Raw genomic sequence first — 27,902 nt, 5'->3', positions numbered from 1 at the left:
ATGTTAACACGACTAGAACCCTGTATTCGTTGTGTGTTTGGTGGAAGTACAACGCTTAAGACCTTATATAGCGCCTTTCCCGATCAAATTTAATTGAAATCTCCTTGAAACGAAACAGAAATGCGAAGCCACACATTCAAGCAAAGCCAAATAAGATGAACAATGAAAGCTACAAAGAACAGTTAATTAATGAGTAGAGCTTTTTCAAAACGCGATTTAAAAGCTGGAACTCGGGTCTCGAATTCATCAGAAGATCTTGGAACAAAGCGAAAGGTAGCACCTGGGTCAGCTGTTTGACCGGGGCCCTGGGTTCAATTCTGGGGCTAGGTTGCTGTCTGTGTGGAGTTTGCATGTCCCCCCCCAGTTAACATACGGTTCCTACAGGTTCTCTGGTTTCCTCCCAGACGTGCTGGTAGATAAGTTGGTTTCTGTGTCCTGGTGTCAGTGTGTGTGTGCTCTGTGAGGGACCGACGTCCTGCCCGGGGCGTAGCCCGCCTTGCGCCCCTTGTTTGCTGGGGATAGGCTCCCATGTGACCCTGCACTGAATCAACCAGAAGTCTGGGCTTTGCCCCACTCACCCCAAACCTTAAAGACACCCCCAAGAACAAAACACCCCACCAATCAAGAAAAAAGATTTATTTCAATTTCAATTCCAGATACATTAATAGGTTACAGACATCCGAATAAAAAACACTTCAGAAAAAAGTTAAGAACTGTAGCATATTTCTCTTCAACGTACAAAATCCTGCCCCCCTCCCTTCTCCAACTCGGCCCCCCCATCGCAAAAAAATATCCCCTCCTCCCTTCCCTAACGAAGCACAAATGAACACATGTACAGAAAATAAAACATCTCTCCGCTAAACCAGGAGATATTACAAGCTTCAGTTTTATAAAATATTCTCATTTTTTTTTTTTATTGAAGAGTCTCAAAAGTCTTCTATTGCTGGGCTTTTAATTTTAAATTAACTTTTTACAGCACACAAAGAAAAAACCGCCGGTGGCTTGCCAACCCCTCAACCTCTCGAAGATCTCCCGCCTAGAAAACTGGGTTTTTAAACGCAAAGTCTCGATTCCGGACCACCATCGGGGCCGGGCCGGGCCGGACCCGACTCACCCCTAGAGAAAAAAAAAAGGAAGATGAAAACGCTCCACAAAATCTGAATCAAACTGACTCGAAAACGATGCCGCCCCCCCCCACCAACACCCCAACACCCGCGGCTCCTGCCCGCGACCCCTAGGGACTCAGACGGTCCAAGTTGGACAGGCCGCGAACTCCGCCTAGCGCTCACAGAAACCTGTCGCCGTCACGCCCGACACCAGCCCTCGAGGGGGCAGGATCCCCGAAAGCACCTGCGCCCCCGCTCTGCCATAGGCAGAAACGGGCGCCTCTCGACCCGGCAGGTCACCCCACCCCCCACCGCTGGGAAAGCTCCAGACCCATCGGCTCAAATCCGGAGATCCGGCCCGGGTACCGCAACACCGACAGGTTTGTGTGGGTTTTTAAATGACCTCCCCCCCCCGCAAAAAAAAGCTTCTCAATTGTACAAGGGCAGCTTTTCCAGAAAGCGGACCCGACAGCCGGACCCAGCCCGTCCGGGACCAGCCTCGCGCGTCCTCGGGGAGAAAACGATCCGGATTCAACAGTAACTTATGGCTTGGTAGAGTTATCCCAGCTTCCACTCTGTTATTGCCTCCACCGTGGGAACGGGCCCGCGGTCCGCCCAGCCTGAACGGGAACGCCGGTGGTGTGGATTCGCCCCTCTTTCTGACGAAGCCGGTTTGTGAGCTCAGAGCCCTTCCGGAGGTCCGCAATTTAAAATCGGGACCAGGCTGGCAAATCGAGAGCTCCCCCCCCCCCCCAGTCACGGCCGAGCGCTTGGCGAGGGCGACGTCCGGTGCGCGGTCAGCACCCGCAGGGAGGAGCGCTGGGGTCCGAGCCTGGGGTCCGAGCCCAGCCTTCGTCCAGTCCGCCTGCCACAGCACGCCGGGAGCAAAACCGGACCCTCGTCTGCCCCAGAGTTCAACAGCGCTTGACATGACCTCCCCCCCCCCCACCGAAGGAATTTGAAAAGGACAGGTCGCTGCAGCCAGAAGCTGGCGGTCCTGGGGGGGGGGACGGGACGGGACGATGAAGGAGCAATCCCACAATCCCGCAGGACTGGAGCCCTGGCTCTGGTTCCGGTGCTGTCCCAGTCCTGGGCGGGTTGTGGGCGGGACGGTATGGCTTACGGTCTCCCATCCACAAGCCAGGGCAGGGAGACGCTGGCCTGCTTCACCCCAGCTGTCCCCTCCCCCCCCCCCACTTCCCTTCCCATCATTCCAGGCAAGGGTCAAAGGTCACAGGGCGGCCGGACCCCAGCAGGGCCCCCGGAAATTTCCTACAACGCCGGCGACCCTCTGCAGTCTTGACAAAGAGGAGGACTGGGCCCTGTCCACACGCGCTCGGCTCTTCCAGTGTTGTTCCCCCTCCCCGACTTGAACGGTTTCTTTCCTGGGGGGGGGGGGGGGGGGGGAGGGGGTTTCGAACCCCAGAGCCGGACGGGACAGCCGATGACCGAGGCAGGGACGAGAGCGCGTGTGCGGGGGCAGGGACAGGAAAGGGGGAAACGCGCCGGCGTCCTGCCCCGCCTCAGTCCTCCAGCACGATGGGCTCGCTGTTGCTAGGCGGCACGGCGGGGGCGGGCGGGGGCCGGGGGGGCGGCGGCACCTTCACCCGCACGGGCAGGTGGGGCTTCCGGGCTGCCCTCCTCATCTCGGCCTGGGTGAGCGCCTTGCGCAGGGCCCTGGGGAGACAGGCGAGGAGACACCCGCTGAGCAGGGCCGGCCACCAGGCAGAGGGGGCCGCCCACCGTGGGGGGTCGGCGGGGGGGGTTTGTACCTCGTGTCTTTCGTCGCCACGAAGACCACCGGGTTGGGGGCGTCGCCCTGGTTGACCTTCTGGCGCTTGATGACGGACTGGGAGGTGGTCCTCATCCCCGACGAGGTGAACGGCCGGCCGTTGGTGGAGTACGGGAGCCCGCTTCCCACCTGCAGCCAATCAGAACACAGGTCGCCATGACGCTGCGGCCGAGGGGGCCCGCCCCCACCCCCCGCCCGGAGGCCGAGCGCAGGTCGCCGTGACGCTGACCCCCCCCCGACCCTGGACCCCAGCGCCCGGTGGCGACGCTCCAGGCAACAGCGCTACCCCGGTCAGAGTGGGCGCACCAGTGTAAGGGCAGGGGGCACTCACGCTGTCGAAGGGCCTCTTGCCCAGCAGGCTGGGGGCGCTGCGCGGCTGGGCGGCCTGGTTCCGGTTGATGGGCGTGGGCGCCCCCCTCGGGGCCCTCAGCTTGAGCGGGGCCTGGGCGGCTGAAACACAGGGAGACGGCGGTCAGCGCTCGGCCAGCGGGGGGCGGGGGTCCGAGCCTCTCCAGACCCGGTTTCGGGCGGTTTCAGGGGGTCACTCCGTCCCGGGGAAGCACGCAGAGCTGAAGAGAGTTAAATCCGCGCCCGGGCCCGCTGGCACTACCCACTGGCCAAAATATTAGGAACCCCCCCCCCCCCCACACAGGGCACACTGGCCACCGCAAGGCCACAGGTGCAGGGGGAGTTCCCCATATTATGGCGAAGGTCTGCTGGCAGGCAGACACCCAAAGCCGGGCTATTTCTTTAGCGCAGGGGTTCCCCCGGTCTCGGCCCCGAGGGGACCCCGCTCCTGCGGGTTCTCGTGCCAGCCCGTCTTGGGTTTCTAACCCCCCCCGCCCTGAGCCGGGCCGAGCCGACAGGGGACCCCGCTGGAGCTCCAGAGCCAAGAGAACCGGGTCCGGTCAGTCGACACCCCGTACTCACTCAGCTCCTTGATGATGGCTCCCAGGCTGGGCCGGGTCGTGGGCCGGACCTTCAGGGGCAGCTTGGACGCCTTGGGCAGCCTGATCATGCCTGGGGGGGGGACAAGAGGGAAGGTGGGTGAGCAGCTGCTGTGTGTGAAGTCGAGCTTACAAAGCCACAGCGACCCCTACTGGGCGGCGGCGCTTACACTCAGCCTTGACGGTGTTGGCGTTGATGGGGGCGTAGGGGCGGCGGGCGGCGCGCCGCGGCTGCAGGATGTCGTGGCACACGCGGCGGGCGATGCGCGTCAGCTTGGTGGTCTGCAGGATGAAGGTCTGCCGGTTCTTGGCCAGCAGCTTGGCGCGGCCCGCGCTGCTGGCGAAGGGGGACAGGCCCTGCACCTCCTGCCGCGTCAAGTGACCCCGGGGGGCCGCCTCCTGGGTGGGAGGGAAGACGAGGAGGAGGAGGAGGAAGAAAACGGAACAATCAAGCGGCCGTCAAGGCGAGAGTGGAACCCGAGCCCTGCGGCCGGCGGGGGAGGGGGGAGGGGGGTCTCGTACCGTGCCGGCGCGGGCCGCGCCCTCCAGCTGCGTGGGCGTCTTCAGGCCGCCGTACTTCTTCCAGTAGACCCAGCAGGACGCGCAGAGCCTGCACTGCATGTTGGGAGGCCCCCAGGCGTACCACTGCGGGGACTGGGTGGCTGAAAGGCACAGGGGGACACGGGCGCACAGGAGGTCAGGGCCGGCAGGGGTGGCACAGCCCTGCCGGGGCCACGGGCTCGATTCCGGCGCGGGTGGGTGCCTGTCTGGGTGGAGTCTGCATGTTCCCCCCCTACACACATACACCCCCAAGCAAAAACAAGCAGGCGGGGGCGGCCTGGCTTCCCCCAAACTGCCCCTTTCCCAGGGTCCATCACTGTGTTCCCAGTACAGCCCAGTGCGTTGAGCAGTGGTCATGGGACTGCGGGGAACAGGCCGTTCTGGCACTTTCTGCCCGGCGCCAACGAACCCCTCTGGGCTCAGGGCTCGAACCCGAGACGCCTGGCCAGGGAGCGGGCCGTTACAGGTGGGGGTCCCAAGCGATTTCAGGTCCCTATCGAGCTCCAGGCTTCCCAGGGGACGGCGGAGGCGAGCTAACTTCACCGGGTCCCGGGATGTTCCTGGTCTCGGGAATGGGCTCTCGCTCTCCAGATACTCACTGTGGCAGCTCTCGCAGGTCAGGCCCTTCTGGAATCCTGCTGCGCCGTTCATCCCCGGCTTCGCCCCGGGGGTCATGATCTGGTTGGGGTTGGGTTTGGTGCTGAGGGAGGGAGAGAGGCAGAACCTCTTTTTGATCTCGCAAATCAGAGTCAACCAAAATCCCAACACAAGCCCAACAACACTACCTACTGGGACACACACACACACAGCACAAACTGGACTGCTACAGAGCCCTCAACAGACAACACACACTCGCTGAACATCTGACCAGGGCAATAATAATAATACAGTGTGTGATCTCCTGTCCCAGCCTGAGGAACAGACAGTGAGCCTGTCTCTCAATAATAATAATACAGTGTGTGATCTCTTGTCCCAGCCTGAGGAACAGACAGTGAGCCTGTCTCTCAATAATAATAATACAGTGTGTGATCTCTTGTCCCAGCCTGAGGAACAGACAGTGAGCCTGTCTCTCAATAATAATAATACAGTGTGTGATCTCCTGTCAGCCTGAGGAACAGACTGTGAGCCTGTCTCTCAATAATAATAATACAGTGTGTGATCTCCTGTCCCAGCCTGAGGAACAGACAGTGAGCCTGTCTCTCAATAATAATAATACAGTGTGTGACCTCCTGTCCCAGCCTGAGGAACAGTGAGCCTGTCTCTCAATAATAATAATACAGTGTGTGATCTCCTGTCAGCCTGAGGAACAGACAGTGAGCCTGTCTCTCAATAATAATAATACAGTGTGTGATCTCCTGTCCCAGCCTGAGGAACAGACAGTGAGCCTGTCTCTCAATAATAATAATACAGTGTGTGATCTCCTGTCCCAGCCTGAGGAACAGACAGTGAGCCTGTCTCTCAATAATAATAATACAGTGTGTGATCTCCTGTCCCAGCCTGAGGAACAGACACTGAGCCTGTCTCTCAATAATAATACAGTGTGTGATCTCCTGTAAAAGCCTGAGGAACAGACAGTGAGCCTGTCTCTCAATAATAATAATACAGTGTGTGATCTCCTGTCAGCCTGAGGAACAGACTGTGAGCCTGTCTCTCAATAATAATAATACAGTGTGTGATTTCAGGATTTTAGGTCTTAATGATCTCCTACTCATATCACGTAACAACTCCGCTGTTTTGACTGACCACAACGAAACAGTTCCAGATCTTTAACGACACATTGGCGTACTCTTAGGTTTACGATTACGGTTCTGGGGGTGCGGCAGGGACCCCCGACGAGGGCGGGAGAGGCTCTTACTAGGTGGGGATGTACACCTGCTTCAGTTTGCTGTCCGCCTCAGCTGCCTTCAGCCTTTTCTGGATTGAATCCCGGGGAACAGTTCACAGCAGCCAGACAGAAGAAAGAGAACCTTAGACAGCAGGACATCACAGCACAGCAGCAAGACAGGGGACCCCAGTCATCGTCGGGGTCGAGGGACCACAAAGTCACCACGTACGGTGGATAATCGAACCTCTTTGACCGAACACCCCTTCATCGAAATTTCAGCTTTTGTTGATGTCAAGGCAGAAATCAAGAAGCATCACGCCAGACCTCCCCCCCTCCATCTTTAATAAGATCTTATTCAAGTGAAAATTGATCCTTTTTAGGAAAAGTAATGAAAAATTAACTTTCCTCGCCCGTGTAGACTTCTGAAATCCACCGTATGGAGAGACAACATATGAAGAGGAACTATCCCACATTAAAAACTGTAAATATGGAGGCTCTGGACTGTAAACTGGGCCCATGGGGCTTAACGAGGGAGGCTTTTCCCAGAAGGCTTACTGGAACTGAGTCATGTGAGCGACTACAGGTTAGACTGAGTGTGTGTTTCGCTTGCAGCTACACAATACAGGACAGAGGGTCCCATTAGAAGTGCAATGAGATAAGAGAAGATCACTGTATCGGCCCTTTACAATTTCTTGCATGAGGGATGTGTCTCTTCGCAGACCCCAGCTTGCTCTCCGTGAGACACACAGACAGGGAGAGAGAAGCTGGGGGTCAGAGCAGCCATTTATACAGCGCCCCTGGAGCAGCTGGGGTGAAGGGCCTGGCTCAGGGGCCCAGCGGAGTAGGATTCCTCTGCCGGCCGCGGGATTCGAACCGGCAACCTTCCAGCCACAGGCGCAGATCCTGAGCCACAGAGCCACCGCTCCACTTATGGAGAAATGACTTCAAAAGGGGAACTGACAATGGATAAGAGAGTCCCATCCTTGCCCGGGCTGGTTCAGCGGTAACCAATCTAGAAGCAGCAGCTCGGCGTCTCGCTACAGTACCTGTTGGATGTAGCGGTCAGTGGTCTTCCACATGTAGTAGAACTGGACAATGCTGGCCAGAGATTTCCAGGGCAGCTGCGGGGGGGAGGGAGAGAGAGAGAGAACAGGTGACCTATGGCTCTCGCCCGCACCCGAGCCGGCTGTTTCCGGAACACGGCCAGCCTCCGGAGGGACGGAGCAGGCCCGCTTTCGATTCTTCTACGCCTCTGGGGAGGGGGGGCTTGAGCCGCAGCCCGGGGACGACGACGCAAGCCCCTCCCGGCGCGGTGAAGCGCGCGCGGCCGCTTGGGGAAATCGGGCTGTGCCACGAGCCCGGATTCGAACCGGCAATCCCTTCGGCCGCCTCGGCCAGAGCGGAGCATTTATCATCGGCTCGAGCGGGGGGTCACTCACGAAGTCCTGGCGGATGTCGTTGAAGTCCTTGCCGTACTTCTCCAGCGCCTCCTCGAACAGCATGGCCTCCGAGGCGCTCCACTCCTCCATCTCGTCCCGGCACAGCACCGGGCCGCCCTGCGGCACCAGCGTGGACATGGCCCTGGCCAGGTCGTAGCCGTTCTTCTGCAGGGTGTCCATGGCGTGGAACTGAGGCCGGGGAGGGACAGACAGGCGGGTCAGGCAGAGAGACGGAGCGAGGGGGACAGAGACGCAGAGAGAGAGAGACACACACAGAGAGAGGGACAGAGCGAGGGGGAGAGAGACACACACAGAGAGAGGGACAGAGCGAGGGGGAGAGAGACACACAGAGAGAGGGACAGAGCGAGGGGGAGAGAGACACACAGATAGAGGGACAGAGCGAGGGGGAGAGAGACACACAGATAGAGGGACAGAGCGAGGGGGAGAGAGACACACAGAGACAGAGCGAGGGGGAGAGAGACACACAGAGACAGAGCGAGGGGGAGAGAGACACACAGGGACAGAGCGAGGGGGAGAGAGACACACAGGGACAGAGCGAGGGGGAGAGAGACACACAGAGACAGAGCGAGGGGGAGAGAGACACACAGAGACAGAGCGAGGGGGAGAGAGACACACAGGGACAGAGCGAGGGGGAGAGAGACACACAGGGACAGAGCGAGGGGGAGAGAGACACACAGAGACAGAGCGAGCGAAGGGGAGAGAGACACACAGAGACGGAGCGAGGGGGAGAGAGACACACAGAGACAGAGCGAGGGGGAGAGAGACACACAGGGACAGAGCGAGGGGGAGAGAGACACACAGGGACAGAGCGAGGGGGAGAGAGACACACAGGGACAGAGCGAGGGGGAGAGAGACACACAGAGACAGAGCGAGGGGGAGAGAGACACACAGAGACAGAGCGAGCGAAGGGGAGAGAGAGACAGAGACAGAGAGACAGAGCAAAGGGGACAGAGACAGAGCAAGAGAGAGAGAGAGAGAGCGAGGGGGGCAGAGACACAGAGACAGACAGCGGGGGGTTGGAGAGACAGAGATGGACAGAGGCGGAGAGCGAGGGGGAGAGAGACACACAGAGACAGAGCGAGGGGGAGAGACACACAGGGACAGAGCGAGGGGGAGAGAGACACACAGGGACAGAGCGAGGGGGAGAGAGACACACAGGGACAGAGCGAGGGGGAGAGACACACAGGGACAGAGCGAGGGGGAGAGAGACACACAGAGACAGAGCGAGGGGGAGAGACACACAGGGACAGAGCGAGCGAAGGGGAGAGAGAGACAGAGACAGAGAGACAGAGCAAAGGGGACAGAGACAGAGCAAGAGAGAGAGAGAGGGGGGGGGGGGCAGAGACCCAGAGACAGACAGCGGGGGGTTGGAGAGACAGAGGCGGAGAGCGAGGGGGGGCGCCGGGCTCACCAGCGTGATGTCCCGCGACGCGGCGGCGGCGCTCATGTGCAGGCTGGGCTGGCGGATGGAGCTGCTGCAGTCCAGGGCGCGGGCGAACGTGCCGACAGCCCTGCGGAGACGGGGAGCCGGAGTCAGGGCTTGCAGAGGAGACCCCCACCACACCCCCCCACGCTGCTGCGCTGTGCGCTGTAACCACGTGTGCGTCCAGGGGGACGGACCAGCAGGGTGCAATACCAACATCGGCCACCAGATGTCATTAACTGCCCAACACCTCCGTGCACTGAGCCTGCTTTCTGTGGGCTACAGAAACCACTGAGTGCAAATTCATTAAAAAACAAAAACAACCCTGGCATTTTCAGAAAAATGCATTCGGAAACAAACACGAAACAAGGCTGTGATAATAAAAACACCCGATATGGCCGGAAAAGGACGCACGGTGACCAGGAGAAGAAATTCCCCCCAGCCCCTCCTGAGTAAACCTTATCTCACGCTAGTTTCAAGCTTATTTCCCTGCTGATCAGATCTGCATCATCGCATCACTTTCCATAACCAGGCCTTCCAGGCCAGGGTCACGGGGAGCTGGAGCCTATCCCAGCAAGCAATGGGCACAAGGCGGGGTACGCCCAGGGAGGGACGCCAGTCCACCACAGGGCACACACAGAGTGGGGCGGCCCGGGGGCTCTGTGGCTGGAAGATCGCCGGTTTCGAATGCCGTGGCCAGCAGAGGAATCCTACTCCGTTGGGCCCCTGAGCGAGGCCCTTCAGCCCAGCTGCTCCAGGGGCGCCGTATAAATGGCTGACCCTGCGCTCTGACCCCCAGCTTCTCTCTCCCTGTCTGTGTGTCTCATGGAGAGCAAGCTGGGTGAGCGAAAATTGCATAGGGCTAATAAAGTGGTCTTATCTTATAGACAGACACCCTGGGCAGGATGCCAGTCCATCACAGAACACACACACACTCACACACAATAGAGCCAGTTCTCCCAGAAGCTAATTAACCCCCCAGCATGTCTCTGGACTGAGGGAGGAAACATGGGGAGAACATGCAGACTCCCCACAGACAGCACCCCAAGCCTGGAATGGGGACCAGGGACCAGCCACGCCAGCCTCTGCGCTACTGTACCGCCCTCCAGGCTGAACCCTGGTTTGTAACCCACTGCGCACGGCAGATTGGAATTGAAACACAAGATGTCTGCTTGACCACCTCCTAACGCACACACGTACCGCGCCACCACCAGGAACTGATCGATCTGGGGGTCCTTCAGCTGGTTGTCGGGGTCCCACACCTTCGTCTCCAGTTTCTCCTGGTTGCGACTGTCTGGCTCCCCTAGGTAGGCAGAGAAACATGGTGGGTGGGTGGGTTGTGGGGGGAGGTGTCAGGGACCAAGGTTCAAAGGTCAGAGCCCCGGCCAAGGGTTCACAGGTTCAAGGGTCAAGGGTCAGAGCCCCGGCCAAGGGTTCACAGGTTCAAGGGTCAGAGCCCCGGCCAAGGGTTCACAGGTTCAAGGTTCAAGGGTCAGAGCCCCGGCCAAGGGTTCACAGGTTCAAGGGTCAGATCCCTGGCCAAGGGTTCACAGGTTCAAGGTTCAAGGGTCAGAGCCCCAGCCACCCTTCGCACTTGCCCTCCTTAAAGGACTGTCAAAACATATCGGGATCCTCGCCCGTTTCAAGAAGAAACTTCTCAGATTTCCTTCGCCCGCCTCTCACAAACTTTCGACACTTTTAGCTTTACAGAACGAGCACAGCCCGGGCATCAGGAGGGAGGCTTCCGTGTGCCAGTCCTGGGATGGTGACTGAAATAGGGACAGTTATCCCTGAAGTCCCCAGCGCTCGTGTTCCCACACACACATCATGGACCAGATCGTACAATTTCCCTGGCCGAACCGCTCCGGATCCCCCACCCAGAGAGAAACTCACCCTCCGCCAGCTTGTCCGGGATCTCGGCCTGGTACTTGGAGCCCACCCGGATCTCCCCCTGGTCCGCCAGCAGCGTCTTCTGGACCGGGTCGAACACCAGCGAGTAGAAGAAGCAGTCCTGCAACACGAGAGCCGCGCGGCGGTCACTTCCTGCAGGGCTCTGCGGGACCGGACCGGCCCGGACCGAGCGCTCGACCCCCCCCCGGAGTAAACCCTCACCTCCTTGTCCAGGTAGGAGGCCAGCACGTCCGTCTCGTTCAGCAGTGTCACGTTGCACTTCCCCCTGGAACGACAAAGAGACCCGCGTCACCCCGTGACCCCGTCACCCACGGGGGCCCCCGTCCTCTCCCGTCGCGTGTAGGCCGGAGACCTCACGGTCAGGGCTGCCGTGGTGCAGAGGGAGGCCAGGAGACGGTCCCGCCTGGGCCCGAGAAGAGCTCGGAATGGTCCCGCTGGGCAGTCCCCTCGTGCGTTTGAGCGTGCGTGCTGCTCAAAACACCAGCTGGGCCTTCAATTCCTGTCCAAACCCCCCCCAGGAGACAGCAGACAGCAGACAGCAGACAGCAGACAGCAGACAGCAGACAGCAGACAGCAGACAGCAGACAGCAGACAGGAGACAGGAGACAGGAGACAGGAGACAGGAGACAGGAGACAGGAGACAGGAGACAGGAGACAGGAGACAGGAGACAGGAGACAGGAGACAGCAGACAGGAGACAGGAGACAGGAGACAGGAGACAGGAGACAGGAGACAGGAGACAGGAGACAGGAGACAGCAGACAGGAGACAGGAGACAGGAGACAGGAGACAGGAGACAGGAGACAGGAGACAGGAGACAGGAGACAGCAGACAGCAGACAGGAGACAGCAGACAGGAGACAGCAGACAGGAGACAGGAGACAGCAGACAGCAGACAGCAGACAGCAGACAGCAGACAGCAGACAGGAGACGGGCACGGACCCTCACCGTATGTGCGTGGCCGGCAGGGACTCGAACTGGCGCGAGAGGAAGAGCTCTCGGTGCCGCAGCTGGTGCTTCTGCTGCTCTGACACGGCCGGCTGCTTGGACTCCTCCTCGAAGTCTCCTGGGAGAGGGGGGACGGGGGACAGGTCAGCGCCGGCCCACTCGCAGGTCCCTCAAGGGCCCGTCCGTCAGAGGCTGGGCTGGGGAGGCCGAGCCCCTCCGGTCTCCGGCAGGTGAAGGCCTCTGAGCGCGGGGCCCTTGAAGGCTGACAGCGGGGGGGGGGGGCGCTTTCTTTGCACAGAGAGTGGCAGGAGCGTGGAACACACACACACACACACGATCCATCCAGCCACAGGGGAAGGAAAGACTAGGTAGCCGCGTTTGGCGGGACCAGCGGACCAGCTCCTTGAGCGCGTCGCAACCTGCTGCCTCCCCACAGCAGCGCGGGGTTGGCCAAGCCCCGGGCATGATGGGAAAACTACTTTCAAAGCAGTGCCAAGACACGCCGGGGAGGGGGGGTGGGGGATGCGGGTCTTGGTTGGGCCGACAAATGAAATAGACCAAGATTTAAAAGTTGTTTTTTTTTAAATCGCCCCACTGGGAGCCCGTCATGCCGGTATCTGTCCGAGCTGGCACTGTAGTGCCTCTGCTCAATACCCTGAGAGAGAGAGACGCACACAGACACACGCGCCCCGGGCTCCGCCCCTGCACTCCGGCACAGGAAACCCTGACAGGGCGCCCGAGGCCACGCCCCCTTCCGTTAACCCCCTCCTGCTCCCCCATTGGCCGGCCTGGCCCCTGCCAGACACAGCGGGAAACCCCTGCGCACCGAACCTGAGGAGCCCATCCCCCCCCCCTCCCTCCTCCCGTCAACACGCACTCACACCGCCACCTCCACCACTGACACACGCGCGGGCACGCAGGCCCGCACACACACACACGCAGGCGGGCAGACTCACAAAGACAAAGAGGCCCGAGCGCAGGTTTAACGAGTTTAACCCCTTGCACGCCGCCCTTGTTCCTGTAGGCCGTGCCCCCGGGCCAGACAGAGCCAGCGTGGGGGCCCCCCCCCGCCCCGATACGGCAGAGCTGTCGGGCACTTGCTCACCCTCGCCTCCAGACCTCAGCCAGCAAGCAGCCAAACTGGCTCTGAACCCGTCTGGGCTCAGGAGCTGGAATTCAACACACACACACACCTCCCCCCACCACAACACGCGGATACCCTTCAAGGAAGATCGGAACGGAACCGGGCCCCTCCGAGCCGGCCGATGGAGGAGTGAAGGCTGGTTACCGGCAGAGGAGGACAATAAATAAAGAATTCCCGACACTTCCAGAGCTCTTTCCTGGACGCCCCCCCCACTCGGAGCTCTGTACGGGTCGTGGGGATCCCTTCCACCCCTAGCGGCGTGTACCCCCAGCTGGGTGAGGCGCCAGTCCGCTCCCCGCACCCCAGCTCTCAGCAGGGTGGTGGGGCCAGTTCAGAGGCTCCAGTCTGCTGAGGACACTGCTGGGTGCAGGTCATCACAACTGGGAAAAGCACTGACTCTTCTCTCTGGGTGGGCCCGGAAAGGCTGGGGGGGATCCGAGTTTGGTCCCAGATCGGGCCCGCGGAGCGACGGGCGCGTACTCACGGGCGTTGCTGTCTGCCAGGCTGTTGAGGTTGCCGGAGATGTCCCGTCTCCTGAAGAGACACACCACCTTGGCCTCCACGTTCCCGTTGGCGGTCTGGGGGACAGGAGGGACGGGGTCAGACACGCGCGTGCATGCATGTGCGCCAGCGCCAGGACACCACCGGACCCCCGGCCGACGGAGAACCGACTGCGCCCCACAGCTACAGATCCGTCCCCCCACATTTGACCAGCATCGCCATAAACTATTTTATATCAAGCGCTTTGCAGAACGGAAAAAATACACCGTGAGAGAAGACCGCAGATGGGGGTTAGGACAACGTTAGGTAAGCAAGGGGGCTCTGGGGCGCAGCTGGGGAAGACCCTGTCGCCCCCCAGAGTGTAGACGGGCTTGGGGGACAGACAGGAGACCAGAGTCAGAGGAACGAGGGCTGTGAGGTGGGGAGGAGGGAGACAGTAACTGAAGACAGGTACTGAGGTGCCAAGCCAAGTCGACACAAAACCTGACGGGAAGCCAGTGCAGGGACTCCAGGACAGGAGTAACGTGATCACTTGCGCTAGGATTCTGGCGGCCGAATTCTGGAACATACTGCAAGCTTCTTCAACGCAGATTAAGATACCCCAGCGAGCGCTCAGGCGGAGATCCTGCTGCCCGAGCTGCGCCTGGCCAGCCCCGTCCACAGTTCTTTCAGCAGCAAAACAGCAAGACAACTGGACCCTAAACACGCAACAAGTCCTTCCTCAGGATCAGAGCAAGAAGCCAGGGAAGCATATCGGAGAATCAGGAGGAGCATTACCAGGGCCCCGAAACGGGTCAAGGCCCTACACAAAGGGAGGTGGGGGCGTGGAACAAGCCAGGCAGATCTTTCAAGTGTAGACTGAGCGAGAGGGATGTTTTGGGAGGCCCATCCCCTGTTCAAAAGCACTCACCTTATTGAGCTCCTCGATCCGGCGGATGAGGTAAGGGTTACTGGAAGAGTTCTCAAAGTAGACATAATCTGGAGAGAGAAGGAAATCGCTTTAGGTGCAGAAGGCAAACGTGTCCTGTCACAGTGCCTCGCACGTCTGGAAACCCCAGGCTGTCGGGCAAAAACTAAATAAAGAGCTCCAACACAGCCGATTAACACAGCAGCCAAAACAAAAGGCTTCGATCCTTCAAACAAATCTTTTTTTTTATATATATAGCTACAATTTTCAAAATTTCCCCGACATTACGAGGGCGACTGCATGCCCTCAGTCAGGCTTTTACTGAACAGAACCAGCGTTCCCGGATCCGATACACTGGGACGTCAACTCCAGCCTGACGAGATACCAACATAACCCATCCCTTTCCATCCACCCCCTACCAGTTAAGGGTCGCTGGGCAGCCGGAGCCTATCCCAACAAGCAATGGGTGTAAGAACCGGTGCACCCTGGGACCTACAGTCCATCACAGGACACACACACACACTAGGGCCAGTCCATCACAGGACACACACACTCACACACACACACACTAGGGCCAGTCCATCACAGGACACACACACTCACACACACCAGCGCCAGTCCATCTCAGGACACACACACTCACACACACAAGCGCCAGTCCATCACAGGACACACACACACACACCAGGGCCAGTCCATCACAGGACACACACACACACACACCAGGGCCAGTCCATCACAGGACACACACACACACACCAGGGCCAGTCCATCACAGGACACACACACACACACACCAGGGCCAGTCCATCACAGGACACACACACACACACACCAGGGCCAGTCCATCACAGGACACACACACACACACACCAGGGCCAGTCCATCACAGGACACACACACACACACAACCAGGGCCAGTCCATCACAGGACACACACACACACACCAGGGCCAGTCCATCACAGGACACACACACACACACCAGGGCCAGTCCATCACAGGACACACACACACACACACCAGGGCCAGTCCATCACAGGACACACACACACACACCAGGGCCAGTCCATCACAGGACACACACACACACACCAGGGCCAGTCCATCACAGGACACACACACACACACCAGGGCCAGTCCATCACAGGACACACACACACACACCAGGGCCAGTCCATCACAGGACACACACACACACACCAGGGCCAGTCCATCACAGGACACACACACACACACCAGGGCCAGTCCATCACAGGACACACACACACACACACCAGGGCCAGTCCATCACAGGACACACACACACACACACCAGGGCCAGTCCATCACAGGACACACACACACACACACAGGGCCAGTCCATCACAGGACACACACACACACACCAGGGCCAGTCCATCACAGGACACACACACACACACACACCAGGGCCAGTCCATCACAGGACACACACACACACACACCAGGGCCAGTCCATCACAGGACAACACACACACACACACCAGGGCCAGTCCATCACAGGACACACACACACACACACCAGGGCCAGTCCATCACAGGACACACACACACACACACCAGGGCCAGTCCATCACAGGACACACACACACACACACCAGGGCCAGTCCATCACAGGACACACACACACACACCAGGGCCAGTCCATCACAGGACACACACACACACACCAGGGCCAGTCCATCACAGGACACACACACACACACACAGGGCCAGTCCATCACAGGACACACACACACACACACCAGGGCCAGTCCATCACAGGACACACACACACACACCAGGGCCCATCACAGGACACACACACACACACCAGGGCCAGTCCATCACAGGACACACACACACACACCAGGGCCAGTCCATCACAGGACACACACACACACACACCAGGGCCAGTCCATCACAGGACACACACACACACACCAGGGCCAGTCCATCACAGGACACACACACACACACACACCAGGGCCAGTCCATCACAGGACACACACACACACACACACCAGGGCCAGTCCATCACAGGACACACACACACACACCAGGGCCAGTCCATCACAGGACACACACACACACACCAGGGCCAGTCCATCACAGGACACACACACACACACCAGGGCCAGTCCATCACAGGACACACACACACACACCAGGGCCAGTCCATCACAGGACACACACACACACACACCAGGGCCAGTCCATCACAGGACACACACACACACACACCAGGGCCAGTCCATCACAGGACACACACACACACACCAGGGCCAGTCCATCACAGGACACACACACACACACCAGGGCCAGTCCATCACAGGACACACACACACACACCAGGGCCAGTCCATCACAGGACACACACACACACACACCAGGGCCAGTCCATCACAGGACACACACACACACCAGGGCCAGTCCATCACAGGACACACACACACACCAGGGCCAGTCCATCACAGGACACACACACACACCAGGGCCAGTCCATCACAGGACACACACACACACACCAGGGCCAGTCCATCACAGGACACACACACACACACCAGGGCCAGTCCATCACAGGACACACACACACACACCAGGGCCAGTCCATCACAGGACACACACAAACACACCAGCGCCAGTCCATCACAGGACACACACACTCACACACACCAGCGCCAGTCCATCACAGGACACACACACTCACACACACCAGCGCCAGTCCATCACAGGACACACACACTCACACACACCAGCGCCAGTCCATCACAGGACACACACACTCACACACACCAGGGCCAGTCCATCACAGGACACACACACTCACACACACCAGCGCCAGTCCATCACAGGACACACACACTCACACACACCAGCGCCAGTCCATCACAGGACACACACACTCACACACACCAGCGCCAGTCCATCACAGGACACACACACTCACACACACCAGCGCCAGTCCATCACAGGACACACACACTCACACACACCAGCGCCAGTCCATCACAGGACACACACACTCACACACACCAGCGCCAGTCCATCACAGGACACACACTCACACACACTAGGGCCAGTCCATCACAGGACACACACTCACACACACTAGGGCCAGTCCATCACAGGACACACACTCACACACACCAGGGCCAGTCCATCACAGGACACACACTCACACACACCAGGGCCAGTCCATCACAGGACACACACTCACACACACCAGGGCCAGTCCATCACGGGACACACACACTCACACACACCAGGGCCAGTCCATCACGGGACACACACACTCACACACACCAGGGCCAGTCCATCACGGGACACGCAATCACACACACAAACCAGGGCCAGTTTTCCCAGAAGCCACTAACACGTAACCCACCAGCCTGTCTTTGGAGTGAGGGAGGAAACTGGAGCACCCAGAGGAAACCCACACGAACACATGGGAGACACGCAGACTCCCCACAGACAGCACCCCAGGTCCAGAAATCAACTCAGGACCCCAGCGTTGTGAGGCACCAACACTCAGCACCACTGAGTGGTGCAGCACCCCTCCAACATCATATTTAACACGCTCACTTTAATGGTCGGGACCCCTAGCCGTCTGAATCCAACCTGATCGTGCTCCCTGGAATGCCTTTCCCGAAGGGCGGTTGGGAATGATTTATGAAGTCCAACACGCGGCAGGGATTTCAGAGACCACACCCCACCTGCTGCTCCTGGATGTTCAGCAAACACCCGTCTCGTAACGAGAGCAGACCCGACTGGATCCGGCCTCAGTGCCAGTTTCCCTTAGGAAGAGCACACCGGAACGGGATTGGTCGTGTACGTGCAGGAGGTCGCAAGGTCACACAACCCGGTGACGCGGTTCGGGCCTTTCGAGAATGGCCGACAACCACACAGCAGCCCATGTTTAACAAGGTCCAGTCCTTTCAGACCAGGAGGACAGCTGGTCCAGTGGTTCAGGTCCAGTCCTGTCACACCAGGAGGACAGCCGGTCCAGTGGTTCAGGTCCAGTCCTGTTAGACCAGGAGGACAGCTGGTCCGGTGGTTCAGGTCCAGTCCTGTCAGACCAGGAGGACAGCTGGTCCGGTGGTTCAGGTCCAGTCCTGTCAGACCAGGAGGACAGCTGGTCCGGTGGTTCAGGTCCAGTCCTGTCAGACCAGGAGGACAGCTGGTCCGGTGGTTCAGGTCCAGTCCTGTCAGACCAGGAGGACAGCTGGTCCAGTGGTTCACAGGACAACTGAACAATTTTGCCCCTCTAAAGTTCTGCCTTAATTCAGCTAGTGAAGCAGATTCTCTCTTCCCCCCCGATCTGCTGGTGCAGAATGATCACTGTGTGTCTCCCAGGTGGGGGCTGCTGGTGCAGAATGAGCACTGTGTGTCTCCCAGGTGGGGGCTGCTGGTGCAGAATGAGCACTGTGCGTCTCCCAGGTGGGGGCTCCATCTCAACGGTTAACAGAGGGGGTCCCTTCATAAATGCAAAAAACTTCCGGATCATCTTTGGGATCAAAAGCGCTATACAAACACAACCTAATATTCCCAAGGTCCTCGACGAGTAAACAATCCAGCAGGATTCCATCCTCACGTGTGTCAGAGAGGGGACAGCCATCTACCCCACCAGCAGGTCTGGGGAGTGTGGGAGGCAACCACAGCACCAGGAAGAAACCCACACAAACAGCTAGAACATGCAAACTCCACACAGACAGACCCTCAGGAACGGAAGGGCCCCGGTGCGGTCTCACACTGCTGGTATGCCCAATCTCGTGCCCACTGCCTGCTGGGATAGGCTCCGTTTTCCCTTTGGCCTTGAATTGGATGCAGCGGCCAGAACTCCTGCTCTTGCGAAACAGATCTCGAATGACCACAGGTAGTCAGGACAACGGCAGGAGCAGGGCACAGAGTGACAGATTCTGCTCCACCAAGAAGACTGGTTCTCAGCAGACTGATTATCTGGAGAGATCGCCTGCCCCAGCACTGACCTCTGACCTCTTTGGTGGCCATGATCGGAGATCCAAGTGTTAATGAGATCCTGGACGGGTGTCCAGTCCCGGTCCTGGAAAGCTAGGTGCTGCTGCAGTTTTTTTCCCCATTCCAGGTCAATGCTTAATGACTGCAATTAGCTCATTACTGGCTTCTTGGACCAGTTTGCTGCTGCTTTGAAGAGACCTGGAAACTCTGCAAATATAGTACTGCCTACTGGACCAGGACTGGACAGCCCTGCTGCAGACACACTGACCCCTCCTGGACCAGGACTGGACAGCCCTACTGCAGACACACTGACCCCTCCTGGACCAGGACTGGACACCCCTGCTGCAGTCACACTGACCCCTACTGGACCAGGACTGGACAGCCCTGCTGCAGGCACACTGACCCCTTCAGGACCGGGACTGGACAGCCCTGCTGCAGACACACTGACCCCTCCTGGACCAGGACTGGACAGCCCTGCTGCAGACACACTGACCCCTCCTGGACCAGGACTGGACACCCCTGCCATTATCTAACCCCAAAAACTGGTCTTTACCGCTCAGTGTGGGCAACCACCCCCCTTCACAACGCACACTAGAACGAGAGGGTATAAGGACCTCCAGATCTAGGAGAGGAAAAAGCTCCTGAAAACCACCAAGACGGGCTGATGACCACACAGGCCAGCGGCACAGCGAGCCTGTTCCAGCAGCGGGGGCTGGACCCAGAAGCCGGACCCTGCAGACCCTCAGGGCGCGGAGAGATGGGGGCGCAGCGCTGAGGTCGCTGGAGCAGAGATACGGGGCCACCAGGGCCGCAGGGGAGGGCTGTCCTGAGTCACTGGGGCTCTGGTGTGGCCCGGGGCCAGGAGCAGAGGGTGAGAGTGTGCGCACGAGAGCAAGGGGGCGTGCAAGTAGGTGTGCACAAGAGCACGCACCACCAGGGCAGGGAGCAGAGGGTGAAAGAGTGTGCAAAAGGGCAAGGAGGCTTGAGCGAGTGTGCACAAGGGCAAGGAGCAGAGGGTGAAAGAGTGTGCACGAGGACAAGGAGGCTTGCACGAGAGCGCACACCAGGGCAAGGAGCAGAGGGTGAGAGGGTGTGCACGAGGACAAGGTGGCTCGAGCGAGTGTGCACAGGGGGCTCGCACGAGAGCGCGCACGAGGGCAAGGAGGGTGCAAGGAGGTGTGCACAAGAGCTCGCACCAGGGCACACGAAGGGAAGGAGGCATGAGAGAGCCTGCAGGGGCATTAGTAGGGTGGGCAGCAGGGAGACAGGCCGAGACCTTTCTGAAGCCCACCGCCACCGCCGCAGGGGGGGGGGGGGGGGCCTGAACCCCAGGCGTCTCGCTCACTCCTGAAAAACTTCCACCTTAAAATCGACTGGGTCGCTTCGAGACCCCCCCACCCCGGCAGGCCAGGAGACAGGAGACAAGGCAGGCTCACGTGTGTCTCTACACCGTGATACTTTGCCCCCGGGGGTGGGACGAAAAGGTCGGGGGGGGGGCAGACAGTTGTTGGCACGTCCAGCAGCGAGCCCCCCGCGCTGTGGCGGGGTGGATGTCTGTCCCACGGGCGCCCTGGCTGTGTGTTATTGGCGTCACAGTCCACGCACGGGGAAAGAGGGGGCGGGAGGGCAGCTCCTCAACAGCAGGGCTTCAAGATATAAAGAATAAAGCCCCCCCACCCCCTCCCCTCAAGGCCTCGTGCCTGCACAGCGGCCCCCCGAAACCCCCTCCTCGCTACCGGCCGCGCGACGGCTTCCGACACGGTGGTTCCGCCTTCGCGATAAAATCCGCCCCCCCCTCCTCCTCCTCCTCCTCCCGTGCGACAGCCACAGACACGCAGGCCGCGCGGACTCCGCCGGGGCTCCCGTTCAGCTGGTTTCCACGCCAGCTGCGTGGCGTGTGCGCGCCACGCGTGCTCCTTTTGTGTTTGTTTGGTTCTGCGCGACCATACCGGTTACCCTCCACTCGAACCGTGTGTGTGTGTGTGAGAGTGTGTGTGTGTGACCTACATGTCGCCTTTTCAGACGCGACCAGAGCAGATCGCCTCTCCGCACCGCCGAGCCCTCGGTAACGTCCACACACACGCTCGCTCGCTCACGAACCCCGTGGCGTGGGCAACCTGCGTCCTGCGTGGAGTTCCGCGAACAAGTCCCCGAAATAGTTTGTATTTATTTATTTTTTTTAAACTGAACAAATTCAAGTCGTCGTCGTCCTCCCTCCCACCTCGCACGGTTCAATCACCCCCCCCCCAAAAAAAAGACACCGGCGGTTCCGGGACCTTAAACCGGTTGTGTTAGATTTTTTTTTACTTCCCAAAATTCAGCCTCTCCGGACAGGAAGATACGAACCGTCTCGGCGTCGGCCGGGTGTTTTTTTTTTTCCCCTTTCTCTTCGCACAAGAAGAAAGGAAACAGTTTGCGGTTTTAATTTAAAACGACCCCGCCACCCCCCTCACTCACACAAACACAAACTGAATAAAAATCCTTCGCCAAACTTCCTCCGGAGATCACCGGGGGGATAGAGAGAGGGGTGCTCGGGGCCTAGGGCTTCGACGGCAGAACAGAGACCCGGTTCGATGTCACCGGAGCACCGGGATGGATCGGTGCCTCTTCTCCCCGAACCGAGGATGACGATGATGATGATGATTCAATTCTCGCTGGCTGGAGCGACACGCACGGAAATAAAAAAATATGCAACCCCCCCACCACCTCCTTCACCATCACCTCCTCTCTGCATCCTAACCCCCCCACCTCGGGACAGGAGCGACCCGAACTCGGAACCCGACTGGCGAACTCACCCCCGACTCTGTACATGTTGGCCGCCATTCTCCGGTCGCCGTCTTGAACAGACACCCGGCCGAGGGAAACCCGTCGGCTGCGGCCGAAACAATTCTCCCTTCTTCTTCTTCTTCTTCTTCTTGAAATAGGAATTTAAAAAATAAAACCACACACACAAAACGAAAGAAGGGAGGCAAAATCCGTCTCCCGGCGCCGATCCGATCCGATCCGATCCCGGTTCCCCCTCGGAGGCGGGCCGCCCTTCGCCTAGAAACAAAAGGCGAGGGATCACCCGCGCCGCCACTCGCGAAGTTACAACTTTCCGTTACAGTGTTGTCCAGGTTTAGCCCCCTTCTTTTTTCTCTCTCTCTCTTTCTTTTTGGGTGGAAGAAAACCCGTGTCGCCGCCCGCCGCCCCACGGCTGTTCCTGTCCGGCAGGGGAGAGTCCACCAGCGCCCTCTCCTCCGCAGTCACTCGCTCACAGTCCCGACACACAGCCACCCCGTCTCTCTCTCTTCCTCCCACCCTCCGCTCCCAGCCTCATCCTCCTCTTCCTCACCTCTCTTCTCACACACACACGCCACATCCCCTCCTCCCTCTCTCTCTCTCCCTCCTCGCCGGCTCACGTCATCTTCAGGGGTGGACCATCTCGCCGCCCGGGCCGGACTCGCCTCGGCCGCGCTCGGGTATCTCCGGCGGGTTTCGTCTCGGCTGGGGATCCCGTCTCGTCTCGCCGAACTACCCGCACCAGGGCGACACCGAGCGACAGGCCAAAGCAATGGACAATGAAACGCACCCCCCCGGGTGTTAACACATACCCCTCCCCCCCCTTTGAATAATCGCAGAAGTTGCTCGCACTGTATTTGTGCATCGATACGTCTGATCTACGCAGCCCCCCCTCGAGGGACGGGAGGGGGCACAGCACGCCCTGGATTCGAACCCGCAACGTCCAGGAACCCTTCCCGAAGATGCCGTGCGAGAAATGCTCCCGTCGCTCTGTAATTATCCTACCGGGGACACCAACGCTTATTGAACTTTTCTGTGTGTGTGAGGAGGAGGAGGGGGGGAGTTTTTTGCGACACGTGTTTACCGCTTTTGACAGCCACAGCCCGGGGTCATGCGAGGCGAGGGCGTCGTGTGTTTTAAGGCTGGCTGCGGTGGTTTGCATCGCCCCCCCTGCAGCAGTCCAAGCCCGGGGGGAGGGGGTCATTAAGAGACAAGGTCGCCGTGCACGCAGCCGGGCGCTGGGACGTCCCGAGGCCGGTCTCTCGGCTCCGCTGCGCCCCACAGCCGGCGGTGGGCACGGACGCGGAAGTCCCGCCCCGCTCGGCGGCTCCAATTCGACCCGTCGTGCGGGACCGGATCTGGCCCCGCCGCCGCCGCGCTCGGCACCGCAAAGGCCGCACGGGCGGAAAAAGTTCCGTTTCAGCGCGTTTTCAACCCACCAGTTGTTATCGGGGGGGGGGCGGTGAGGCGTTCGACACTGAAAGGCTAACCAGGAAGACGCCAGAGGAAACTGAGTGGAAGAGTGGTTCAGACTGAGAGCGGGCGGGAAGGGAGGGAGGGAGAGAGAGAGACACACACACACACTTTACACATAGGGTGGTGGGAGTGTGGAACAAGCTGCCCGGCCGCGGTGCTGAAGCCGATACCCTGGCTTCTTTCAAGGCACAGCTGGCTGAGATCCTACAAGCAGGACAGGAGGCACCGCTCTACGCCAAGGGTGGCGGGAGCGTGGAGCTATTTTCCCCAGCCACGTTGTTGAGGCTGATAACCTCGACGTCACTCAAGACGCAGCTGGGTGAGACGCTCCAGTCTGGGCGCAGGAGGCCCGCCTTTACACAGAGGGTGGTGGGGGTGGGGGACAAGCTGCCCAGCCGTGGTGTTGAAGGCGATACCCTGGCTGCTATGTATCGTATCCATCTTCTCTCTCAGCATGCTGTAACAGTGCTGCGCCGACATCTTGCTTGGTCTTCGTCTTTGTCATGTTGGGGTGCTGTGTAAAACAAACTTCCCCAGTGGGCAATAAAGCTTGAATCGAAACTTTCGAGAAATGGATTGACCCTGGGATCGATTAACTTCTAAGTAAGTGGGTAGGGCTGCACACTGGTGGTGGTGGAGGGGATCCCCAAAACCTGTAAAGTGCTTTGAGTGGAGTGTCCAGAAAAGCGCTATATAAGTGTAAGCAATTATTATTATTATTATTAAGTTATGACCTTCTGGTTGGGAGACCTCTCTGAAGTTATTCATCCTTTGGAACAGCTGTTTTAGACGCAGGGGGGTCTCAAGACTGGTCTCCCCGAGACCCCCTGTCTTTTCCGACTCCTGCTCCAGTCTGGGCCGTGATGTGCCAGTGTTGTCTTCCAGCTCGGAAAAGACGAAAGGGAACTGCAAACGGGTATCAGCTCGTTGTGGGGTTGTCTCGCAGAGTTTCACTCCCGGTTGTGTTTGTGCGCCACCCGTGGGCAGTGTTAGTACGTGCCGTGTCTTAAAACCAATAACTAAAACTAAAATAAGGCCGCAAACTCTTAGCTCGTTGGAATCGGAGCCATGCAGCTGAATTGCAGGTCGTTGCTGCCCTCTGCTGGCAACACGTGGTACTGCGCAGGAGGGAACACAATTGACCGAAAGCCTTCAATTAAACCTACAGTCTCAGAAAAAATATTCTATTTTCTTTTTTAACTATAAACAGCCACAGTGCCGGAGGAGCCGGAACGTCGCTTGAGTGAAGCCGGCGACGAGCTGTTTCAAGCCTTCGATACACGAGCTAGACGGACACACCGGACCTCCAGTGGGGTCAGAATTCAGCCCCCCCCCTCCCCGATTGAGACACCCAGCTGCAGGGCAGGGGACCCCCATCACGGCCCTCAAGGGCCACAGTCCACAGTCAGGGTAAGTGGGTCTCTTCGAATCTCCCGTTTCTCAGAGACTAGGAAAAAGACCCCACCTGTCTGATTCAGCCCGTAACGAGTTCAATGAAGTCATGGAGGGGTAGGAGGACAGCCCACACCCTCCTGTCTCCCCATGAGCGACGCTGTGCCCCCCTACTCTAGGATGGGGGGGGGTTCTAGGTCTCTTTCTGTGTTCAGCACCTACAGCAGCAGGGATCCTATTTAAATCTGTACTGTACATGTTGTATGCATGTCCCACCTGTGTTCTGTGCTGTACCGAAAGCAAATTCAACCAGCTACAGTTGTGTGGCAAGAAAGAATAATCTAATCTAATCTAGGAGCCCCCTGCTGGTGGTCCCAGTCCAGTCTCACAGCCGGGAGACCCCCCACCAGACCAGCCCGCTGTCGCACCCCAATGACCTCCACCCTGCTTGGTTCCGAGATTTCTTTGTTTATTCCAGGAGGGGGGGGGGAGGAGAAGCCAAGAATCACATTTTCTGGAGTGTAGGTTTTGCAACAAAAACAAAACAAAAAAATCAAAAATCAAAACAGACATAAGACATAAGCATCTCTATAAAACAATCTCTGTACAGAATGAGAAAAACGACGTTTGGTCCGAAATCGTGGGCCTGGGTTTGGTGGTCCCTCTGCAGCCCGAGGCGCAAACCCGAGGAGGAGGAGGAGGAAGAGAGAGGCTGCTGAAAGGAGAGGAAGGTCCCGGTCCGCTGGCTTGTTCTGTTTGGAGCTGCCCTGACTCACAGGATCTCTCATGGGTTTTTCTGGCCTAGAGAATCTGGGTGCAAGGCGGAGTACACTCTGGACGGGACGCCAGTCCATCACAGGACACACACACACTGACACACCAGGGCCAGTCCATCACAGGACACACACACACACTCACTCACCCTGGACGGGACGCCAGTCCATCACAGGACACACACACACTCACTCACCCTGGACGGGACACCAGTCCATCACAGGACACACATACTGACACACACACTCACTCACCCTGGACGGGACGCCAGTCCATCACAGGACACCCACACACTGACACACACACTCACACACCAGGGCCAGTTCTCCCACCAGCCCGCGCCTCAGCCGTCAGCGGTCTCTCTCGGGGCCCCTCTGCTCTAGGGACCGGGCTCCTGGGAGCTGACGGAGTTGGAGGACACCGAGGAGCTGCGGTCCAGCGGGGCGCCCCCGCCCCCGCCCCCCGTCACCCTCCACTGCAGGATGCAGGTGTCCTTCCCACCCATGGAGATGAGGTGGCTGTCGTTGTGGGTGAAGCGCACGTTGGTCACATGGCTGCCGTGGCCCTCATACCGGTGGCTGGGGGCCTGTGGGGGGGGGGGGGACAGAAAAGGGGTTAGGGGAGACGCCCCCCCAGCAGGGTCTGCAGCTTTCCGAGCGGATCTCGGTGGGACTTGGGGGGGGGGGTTTGGGGACGAGGCTGGCCGAGCGACACAGGGCTTGGCATCGTAGGGACCGCCCCCCGCCCCCCGCCCCCGCTGGGCGCCGGAAAACGAGGCCCCTGATGCGTCGGGGGGGACGGAGCCGCTCGGAGCGGGATTCCCACAGGCCCAGTGCCGGCAGTCCCCCCCGAGGGGCCGGCTCGCTCGCTTGCGCTCTCGGCCAGCAGGGGGCGCTGTGGAGGGTGGGGTCAGGTGACCTCCGCCAGCCCTCCAGGGTCAGGGGTCGCAGGTCAGGACCCAGGGTCAGGTTACACAGCTACAGCCCGAAAAACTGAGGTTAAGCAATCAGAGGTTGCAGTCTGAGGGGGTATACCCTCATGTGGCTTTGTGATCTCTAAGGACTTCGCTTGTCCTTCGACAAAATCACGTTTCTGGTGAGGGAGGGACATCTGTTGACCCCGGTGGGTGCTGTACTGAAGACAATGTCAGGGTGTTACAGGCCGCCTGTGGGGGTGGGTCCGCACACTGACCTTGGGCTTGGGACAGGGGTACTGGAACAGATGGACCTTGCAGAAGTCATCGGCCACTGCCACTGCCCTCTCGCTGTGAGAGCGGCACAGCGCGTTAATGTCCGTGCCATCTGAGCCCTCCAGCCACACTCCTGAGACAGGAGGGAGAGGAGGGAGAGACAGCAGGGATTAAGACAGGAGAGTGAGAAGGGAAAGACAGACACGTTTAATTAATCCTTTATTCCTTCAGTCATTTTCTCATGTCCAAGGAGCTCACGCCACTGTGGTGCAGAAGGCAGAGCAGTCGATAAAGAGTGAACAGATGAAGGGAGCAGGACAGGACAGTGTTGACAAGTGCAGGAGCAGAAGACACAGTAGCCAAGCACAGACAGGAGCAATCGATAAAGGACAAACAGAGCAGGACAGGACAGTGTTAACAAGTGCAGGTGCAGAAGACACAGCACCCAAGAGCAGACAGGAGCAATCGATAAAGGACAAACGGAGCAGGACAGGACAGTGTTAACAAGTGCAGGTGCAGAAGACACAGCACCCAAGAGCAGACAGGAGCAATCGATAAAGGACAAACGGCGCAAGACTGCGTTAACCAGGGCGGAGAGAGACGGAGAGGAGAGAAAGGGGCTGCACGGTTGTGCGAGTGTGTGGGGCTCCGGGGGGGCGATGCTCACCCATGACGTGGAACCCCAGAACGCAGGTGTAGGTCGCCCACTCCCGATCTTTGCTCTCGAAACGATTCCGGAGCAGCTTGCACCCTCCTGACACGTCCCCTGGAGCATGCACGACAACACCGGGT

General features: G+C 59.1%; 2 protein-coding genes across 3 annotated transcripts in view; both read right to left on the bottom strand.

Moving 5' to 3' along the window:
* Positions 1–621: 621 nt before the first annotated feature.
* Positions 622–22,812, bottom strand: mta2 (metastasis associated 1 family, member 2). Its single transcript, XM_069180198.1, has 18 exons — positions 22,294–22,812; positions 14,526–14,593; positions 13,599–13,692; positions 11,971–12,088; positions 11,227–11,290; positions 11,008–11,125; positions 10,315–10,417; positions 9,103–9,202; positions 7,671–7,859; positions 7,278–7,352; positions 6,262–6,320; positions 5,006–5,106; positions 4,368–4,507; positions 4,016–4,244; positions 3,829–3,918; positions 3,230–3,348; positions 2,879–3,027; positions 622–2,783 (listed from the first exon to the last, which is right to left on the bottom strand). The coding sequence occupies exons 1-18, from the start codon at positions 22,319–22,321 to the stop codon at positions 2,630–2,632; spliced, it is 1,998 nt and encodes a 665-aa protein (XP_069036299.1). The 5' UTR covers positions 22,322–22,812; the 3' UTR covers positions 622–2,629.
* Positions 22,813–25,595: 2,783 nt separating this feature from the next.
* eml3 (EMAP like 3) overlaps positions 25,596–27,902 on the bottom strand; it is a 30,892-nt gene continuing 28,585 nt past the window's right edge. For both annotated transcript variants that reach the window (XM_069180196.1, XM_069180197.1), the window contains 3 exons: positions 27,778–27,876; positions 27,113–27,243; positions 25,596–26,507 (listed from right to left, as the gene is read on the bottom strand). In XM_069180196.1, coding sequence (XP_069036297.1) covers positions 26,301–26,507; positions 27,113–27,243; positions 27,778–27,876 — 437 coding nt within the window. In that variant the 3' untranslated portion in view covers positions 25,596–26,300. The remainder of the gene's footprint in view (positions 26,508–27,112; positions 27,244–27,777; positions 27,877–27,902) is intronic.

The sequence above is a fragment of the Lepisosteus oculatus genome, chromosome 18 (genome assembly GCF_040954835.1).
Source record: "Lepisosteus oculatus isolate fLepOcu1 chromosome 18, fLepOcu1.hap2, whole genome shotgun sequence".
NCBI classification, from domain to species: domain Eukaryota; kingdom Metazoa; phylum Chordata; class Actinopteri; order Semionotiformes; family Lepisosteidae; genus Lepisosteus; species Lepisosteus oculatus.
The sequence above is the reverse complement of the archived record's forward strand: the minus strand, read 5'-3'. Positions and strand labels throughout refer to the sequence as shown.

Excerpts from the sequence above, each read along its gene's own strand:
- mta2 (XM_069180198.1), bottom strand. The coding sequence starts at position 22,321 with ATGGCGGCCAACATGTACAGAGTCGGGG. Across the intron at positions 11,291-11,970 it reads CTGCCGGCCACGCACATACG|GGGGAAGTGCAACGTGACAC; the intron begins GTGAGGGTCCGT and ends TTGTCGTTCCAG. Across the intron at positions 2,784-2,878 it reads GTGGCGACGAAAGACACGAG|GGCCCTGCGCAAGGCGCTCA; the intron begins GTACAAACCCCC and ends CTGTCTCCCCAG.